The sequence below is a fragment of the Sturnus vulgaris genome, chromosome 3, assembly GCF_052056855.1.
Source record: "Sturnus vulgaris isolate bStuVul1 chromosome 3, bStuVul1.hap1, whole genome shotgun sequence".
Classification (NCBI taxonomy): Eukaryota; Metazoa; Chordata; class Aves; order Passeriformes; family Sturnidae; genus Sturnus; species Sturnus vulgaris.
The window spans coordinates 46,279,301-46,287,189 of record NC_142245.1 but is presented as its reverse complement, the minus strand read 5'-3'; the positions used below and the strand labels follow the sequence as shown (position 1 = coordinate 46,287,189).

General features: G+C 43.3%; 1 protein-coding gene across 1 annotated transcript in view; it reads left to right on the top strand.

Annotated features, from left to right (window-relative positions):
• The first annotated feature begins 1,361 nt into the window (after positions 1–1,361).
• The window catches only part of ERO1B (endoplasmic reticulum oxidoreductase 1 beta), a 28,920-nt gene continuing 22,392 nt past the window's right edge, over positions 1,362–7,889 (top strand). The window contains exons 1-2 of the mRNA XM_014874699.2: positions 1,362–1,488; positions 5,866–5,985. Of these exons, the coding sequence (XP_014730185.1) occupies positions 1,390–1,488; positions 5,866–5,985 (219 nt within the window). The 5' untranslated portion in view covers positions 1,362–1,389. The remainder of the gene's footprint in view (positions 1,489–5,865; positions 5,986–7,889) is intronic.

Below are 7,889 nucleotides of genomic sequence, written 5' to 3'. Positions count from 1 at the left end.
TAAGAAGAACCGAGTTAGCATGAAAATAAAATAAAATCCTAATTTCAGCAACCCTGCACATTAAATCAGTGCAACACTTAAGTTTTCACAGAAATATGACTTTTTGCAATTCTGGAAATTAATTACAGATAAACATCTAACTGTTGGGAGCAAAAGATTGTTTCTGAGCTGCCCCAAGAGTGGGGCAGGGGGTCATGTGGCCCTGCCCAACTCACTTGTATAGTGCTAGGGCAGCATGGCCCCAGCCCGCTGGGTCACACTGGAGTTCACTGGCATATAGTGGGACAGACTGGCTTATACACATCTGGTCTGAGTTATATAGATTGGACTGGGTTTAGACTGGGGTTATAGGGAGATATGCTGGGACATACTTGGTTTGCTCTGTCTAGAGAAGAGGAGGGTGAGGGGAGACCTCTTTGTGGTCTTCAACATCCCCACAAAGGGAAGTGGAGGGGCAGATATCGATCTCTTCACTCTCAGGACCGGTGACAGGACTCAAGGGAATGCCCTGAAGTTGAGTCAGGGGAGGTTTAAGTTGAATATCTGGACAAGATTCTTCGCCCAGAGGGCGGTCGGGCACTGGAACAGGCTCCCCAGGGAAGTGGTCCCAGTGCCAAGCCTGACAGAGATCAACACGTATTTGGGCAACACTCTCGGGCACATGGTGTGATTCTTGGGGATTGTGCAGTGCAGCGCTGGGAGCTGGACTTCGATGATCTTTGCGGATCCCTTCCAACTCAGGCATTCTATGATACTGGGCAAAACTGGTTGATACTGGCCTGGATTATACTGGGATGGACTGCCAGGTTGATAAACTGGCCTAGACTCAGTTTAGACTGGGATGAACGGGGAAAACTGGGACTTACTGGGCCCGACTGGTTCATACGGGTCGGGACCGGCCACCCTGGTTCCACAGCCCCGCTCCTCCGCCGCCCCTCGCGCCCCCTCCTCGCGCGGCCCTCCCGGCACCGCGCGCACGCGCCCAGCCGCCGCCTCGCGCGCCGCCGCCACTTGTTTTGGAGGCGCGCGTGGTCCTCTCCGATTGGGCGCCGCCGCCCCGCCCCGCCCCGGCCCCGGGACCGGGAGGGGAACTACATCTCCCAGCGTGCCGCGCGGCGGCGGCCCGGGAGCAGCGGGCGCTGGAGCGGGGTGGCGGTGGCGGCGGTGCCGCTGCTTCGCGAGAGGATCTCGGGTGCGCGCGGCGGTGCCGCGTACAGGTCGCGGTGAGTGCGGCGCCCCCGCCCGACCGGTCCCGCCGCCCGCAGGAGCGGCCGCGCCGGGAGGAGACGCTGCCGCCGCCGACCCGCGGCGCGTCCCTCTCCTTCCTGTGCCGGCGGGGCGAGGGCTGCCCCCTCCTCCGTCAGTCGCGGCGGCGGCAGCAGCAGCAGCATGAGCGGCGGCGGTGGCGGCCGGAGCGCGGCGGCGAGGGCACGGCTGGCAGCGCGGCTGCTGGCGGTGCTCGGCTGCGTCCTGACAGCGGAGGCCCAGGTAGGAACCGGCGGCTGGCTGGACGGCAGGGAGCGGGGTGGGAGCGTGACCGGGCAGGGATGCCCGCCGGCTGTGGGCAGGGCTGCGGAGCCCTCCCGGAGGGACACCAGGGCAGCGGCGGGAGGTGAGATCACTTCGGGGGTCGTGGGGGAGAGGGCAGCTCCGAGCCGGGTCATGTGCAGGCTCCCCACGGAGAAGTCGGGGAAGCTCTTGTTGAAGTCTGTAGCCCACGTCCTTCCCCTTGCACACCCTGTGGCTGGTCCTTGCCGGGATCCAGCCCGGGGCCGGTGCCGCCGGTCTGCGGGAGAAGTTGGTTGACCTGGGAACCACAGGTAGCATCAGTCAGTGGGATATGTTGGGGAGCTCTGGGTTGGATCATACCCGTGACTTCGGGCAGAAAGGTCGGTGCCCTGATGAAGTCTGTGAGAAGCCATATGTTCCAGTGGTGATGCCAATGCCTGGGCTTGGCTTGTGCTTAGGTCGTCTCTGTTTGCCCACGTTACAGGCAAGGATGAGAACACTCCTTTCTTCTGTAAATTGCTTTCATAGCTTTAGGAGGACATGTGTCTGTAGTTAGGAGCTCGCTGTTCATCCACAGCGTGATCCTGACTGGAATGATAGCTGGTGTCAAGTAGGAGAGGCTTGCAGCTGGGCCAAAGACATTGGAGTGAGTTTATAGAGGAATACACGTCCACGTGGAGCAAAGCTTGTCCTCTGGATTATTGTTTTTCTTATATTTTCTAAATTTCCATGGTGTATAATATACTATGCTGTAAGTGGCCACCCAAGGCAGTGATGACAGCATAGATAACTTTTATTGCAGCTTTTTGTGTTGTAAGTTGAGGTTGTCTCTGATTTACACAATTTTAGCATAACTAAATGCTAATTGAAACAGAGTTCTTAAAGAAGCACTTAATAAAGTGGTATGGGGTTTTTTGTGATGCTTGGCAGAGAGATTAGTTGTTGCTATTTCATAAAATTTTTAGCATACTGTGTTTAGAGTTTGGCTTGTGCAGGGAAAGATAAGCTAACCAATAGTTCTTGGAGTCATGTTACCTCATTCTGTTCTCTTATTCTGCAGCTATGGCAAAGTAAAGCGTCTAAGGAACAAAACAAGGTGTCCCAGGTGGTCTTCTAATTGTTGAAGCAATTAAAGTACAACAACCTGATAACACTAATAAGGTTGTTTATATAAATAGATTGCTTATTATTATATGCATTTATTCAAGTTTTTTCCTTAATTTAAGGTGCTGACTGTGTTTTTCTTTCTATATTTCATAAGGAGAAATTGATGCAGGTTGGACATTGACCTTTTCTTCTGAAAGGTTGATTTATGTTGGAGAAGATAAGTTAAAAGTTTCACTTCTCCAGTATAGCTCCAATAGCTGTTTAAGAACTAAACTAGGTTTGACAATACCTGGAAGCACTTTGAGAAGCATATTGGAAATGTAGAAAAAATAGCAGCTACGCAATGTCAAATGACTTCTATCGTAGGCTAATGCTTTTAGATTTTGTTGTAGAGTTCAGACTAGCGAGTAAAGAGATGAAAAGAAACCATGATACTTGTCCATTGTAATTGGAGTGTGATAACTTACAGTGTAGTTTGACTTTATCTTTGTGGACTAAGTTAACTAATGTAGTTCAATTTAAAAAAGGCAAAGTACCAATTGTGTGAATAACAAAGTAGGTCTTGCAATATGTAGTTTGAACCGTGTAGTATACTGTTTTTATTTTGATATCCCCAATTAAAAAATACCCAAATTCATTAGAAGATCCAGATGTTTACAAAAATGAAACAATTTTCTTCATGTTCTTTGAGTGTTCATCGTTCCATCATAAGTGAGAGCACTGAAGCCTGCACTTAGGCTAATTAAAGAAACCTCTGACTGGGGTACTTGAAGCCAGTGTTGCTGTTGCATCACTGTGCTGTGAACTGACTCCACTGCTGTGCGGTATTAGAGTTTCATATACGCTGTTAAAGTATTTTATAATTTGTAGTTTGGTACAGATACAGCTTAGTTTAATTTTAGAGCGTGCTTTCCAAGGAAACATTGATTTTGCTATTTTGCGTATACAGGGAGCTAACTGTTCCTGTTCTGAAAAAACAGTTGTGAGAAAAAAAAAAGTTAGTTTGCTTGCTCTGGTACTCTGAATTAATTTTTCTCTTCATGGTTTCCTAAATCAGTTATAGTTTTTGAGGAGGATTTATTTCTGAAACTTCATTGGTCTAGGTAAACTGTACTGCATTTTCAAAGATGTTTTTAGAATTGAGGTCTTAGTTAAATAAAAAGGCTGCAGCTTTTTATTTTTCCATTAGGATTTGACACTGAGTGTAACTATTGCATTTATCTGGGACAGTTTTCCCCTGAAAAAGCATTTTCCATTTTGCATAGGTGGTAGAATTATTTTTGTAAGCAGTGGATAGCCTTATGAGCTGGTCATCAAAATAGTTTCCTACTCTTTATCTTCTCAATCCAAAAAAAACTTTCTCGTATCATCCTATTTATGCAGTTCAGTAATATTTGAGCAAAATGTTCAGAGTTATCTTTTTGCCTTTTTAAATTATAATGAAATTTTATGCTGTTTGCTTCGTGGTATGATGTTACCTGTAAGGGCTGCACCTTTACAGATTTCTGCCCATGTGCAATCAATAGGAAAATTTGAAATTAAATTATTACAGATTAAAGTGCATGGGGGTTTTATTTCTGTAAGCATCATTAATAACAAGTTTTTTCTTCTGATTTTGAAGTTGGCAGTCATGTGTTTTGTGAAAAACCTGTAAATATACATTGGCTCTTTGACAGTTGTTTGCCTAGGTTTGAAGTCGGATAACGTTAACAAGGCAAGCATAACAGCAGGAAAAACTTTTGGTTAAAGTAACTTTTCTTAAATTTGTTTTACTTCATTGCCATATCTGCTCTACAGAGTTGTGACAGCCTATTTAGTGTCTCAGCAAAAGTAGGATCTACATAAGGTGAATTTTCCACTTCAGTGCTTTAATGCCATATCCTTACCTCTTTATTCTTGCAGAGAGTTGGGGAAAATCCGTTTTCCAGGCCTCCTTTATGCTTCATAAAGGAGCAGAAACCTACAATTTGGTTTCTAGTGGCTCTTTTACATCAAGCTTGGTTATATAAGGGTATCTGTTCTGTAGAGTACGAGAGTGATTTATCATGCATAAAACAGATTAGATGATTTCATAATCTCATCTATGTGAAATCTGTGGAGAAAAAAAAAGCTACAAGATATTTTTTCCTCCTTTTCCACATAATGTTTTAACAGTTAGAGGTTTTTCCAATACCGTACAAGATATAAGATGTGTGGGCATTTCTATTTTAAATAATTTCTAGGCCATGTCAATGAATTTCCTGTCTGGCTAAAGAACAGAAGCAGGAAACACCAGTGTTTGGCTCCATTGCCTTAAAAACATGTCTTCAGACATGTTTGTAGTAGTTTAAGAAGCTATGCCTAAGAGAGTTAGTTTAGATTTATTGAAATTTATAACTGTTCATAGAACCACACTTCCAGTATTTCCACTTTTCAAGGTCTCAGCAAGAGTGCTGCCATAACCTAGTCTGCAAAGTTAGTGGGAGCTGTCCTCTCTGCTGCATGCACAGTCTTGCCTTCTCTTCCTGTGTTGGCAGTAGAACTTCTGCACTTGTAGTGTGTGCTGCTTCTCATAGGGGTGGTCTTAACCTAGTGCAGTAGCAGGACAGCTTGCTGTCCTGGCACAAGAAGAGGGATGAGACCTGGAGAAGTCATACTCAGTTTCATGACAGATTCACAGCATTCCAGTATAGATCCCTGTGTCTTGTTTTCCTTGTATTTGTTTGTTGAATTTATTTGTGGAATTGTAAACTTCTTAGGCACAGAAGAACCTACACTCCTTTTGCCCATGCTTCTAAGGAAACTAGATGGAGTGTTTTCACACTTTGAGAAGAAATATGAAAATAAAATGACAGTGTGTGATTGTAGTTTTTTTTTAGGCAATTCAACTCTTGAGCATTTGGTAGGAGAACGGTTGATATGCAACTTTGCTAATATACCACGTGTTTGTAATTTGGAAAATCTTGTTGCTCATTCTTCAGAAAGTTCTATATGCTGAAAGCATCAACATGTTTCAGGGGTGAAATTGTTAATCTTGCTGACGTTGGTTTAGCAATGCATTTGGAGGTGGGTTTAAGCTCAAAGTGCTACAGTTTTACTTTGAGTTTATGAGGTATGTTACAGAGTATATTTTGATGAGAAATATGTGCTATGGAACTGCATTTCACTAGTATTTCTTTCAATTACCATATTTTTCTCTTTAAAGGATTTTTCTGCAGTTAATATTCTATTTCTGTATTAAAAATAAATGTTTATGTGTTTTCTCAATAGCTCACAGGAGTCCTAGATGATTGTTTATGTGACATAGAAAGCATCGATGACTTCAATACTTTCAAGATATTTCCCAAAATACAGAAACTGCAGGAACGTGATTACTTCAGATATTACAAGGTACACTTAGAGTGGTATTTTCCTGAATAATTTAAATAAAATGCAGAAAATATAGGAAGAATTGCATATCACGTCAATTTGCCAGTGTTAAGCTGCCTATTAGAAGCCAACAGCTCTTCAATTTGGTTGAAACAGGTTTTCAGTCCCTGGCAGTTATGTTGGTAATAAGTCTTGTTTGCTGTGTTCATCCTGGAGTCAGTGACAGTAAATCATGACTGCTTTCATTCAATTGATAAGTGGTAATTTTAAAGATAGTGCCTTTGTACTGCTGCATCTGGAAAAGGATCATATTTTAGCAATTTTATGACAGCATGGAGTGCTTATCTTCTAAGAAACGTGTGTAATTTGAAATGGAAATACTGCCATGATTTACTTTTCTAATAAGGTGCTCTCTTATTTCTGATTTTAGTGTTTGCTATCTAGACAACTGTTATTCCATTGAAAAATAGCTAAAACTCTTTCCTTTTCAAGTAGTAGGTAATATCACTTTTTATTACTTGAAGCATTTCTTTGCTCTATCTGATGTGCAAATGATTTGAAGCCTGATACTTCTGTTTTCAGATAGGCTTAACTTGAAAGTGAAGTTGCATTTTGACTGAGCTAATCAGGTGGCTGCCTTCCACTGGAAAAAGGAACTCACACTCCTCTAGGGCAGCATCCTGCCCCTTTGCTACTTTTAGATCTCAGTTAGGCAAATGCATCTCTTTAACCTGGTACATATTTAGTTTGGGTGTTTCAGTTTGTCATTTGGTAGGGGGTTTTGTTGGGGTTTTTTTGTTGGTTTTGGGGTTTTTTTCTCCTCAGGATGTAAAAAGTCATCTAGCCAATCTGGAATCAGACAAATATTAAACTCACAGATGATGGAGTTATGGGTGTGCAGAATGAGAAGAAAGCACTAGACTCTTTTCTTTCTAGCCTGAGCAAGCAGTAATGTGTAACTGCACCTTGAATCTCCTGCTACATGATATAGTTCTAAATTTGCTTTTCAGGAGAAACAGGATATGTGCAACTTCAGTACTAATACATCACGTAGTAGTGCTAATGAGATTCTCCAGAAGCAACAGAAAGATACAAAACAAAGTACATGAAGATGAGGAGCAACAGGTGTATGAGACTTCATACAGTAGTAATTTTATCTTGCAAATTTAGAGCTAATGTTCATTTCAACAGCAGTTCTGCAGATCATACTCTAAGGGTGTGTTGCAATCCTGTCTCATGTTTTATACTGGTCTTCCTAATAGATGAGCAGTTCCAAGGGCCTGTGTGCAGTCCACCCAGCATCACACTTCACTTAGTACTTCCAGTCGTGGCAGGGGAGAATTTGTGTTGAGCAAGCACACTGAGTAAGTCAGTCAGAACGTTCTTCACCCTTTCCTGTTTCAATAAGAAACAGCTTTTTTGCTATCCCTGTGCAGAATGATGGAAGTGCTTTTAAGCACAGAAATGGATGTGGAAATTGTGAAGGTAGGTGTTATGGTTTAGGAATGCTGCTCCCCACCAAACCACACACCACTCACTCTCGTTCCCCTGTTTTCCTCTCTCTCTCCATGCTACATCAGGATGGAGGTGAGAGTTGGAGGCACAAAAGGTAAAGATCGTGGGTTGAGATAAGAACAGTTTTCTGGAGACAGCAATGAAAAAAGAAAATGAACAGTAACAGCAACAGTACTAATGACAGAGGGCATAAGCAAAGAAGTGATTGACAGGGAGGGGAAAAAATAATAGACAATATCAGACGACTCCCTCTGCCATGTTTTCTCGACTGAAAAGAACCCCTTCTCCCTGGAAGAAAGTCCTTTTCCCCTGCCCCTGGCAATGATGTGAAGTGGTATAGAAGAACTCAAACCTAAATGTGCAGTACTGAATGGATGAGGTAGTTTGTATTTAAAGGCCAGAGAAAACTT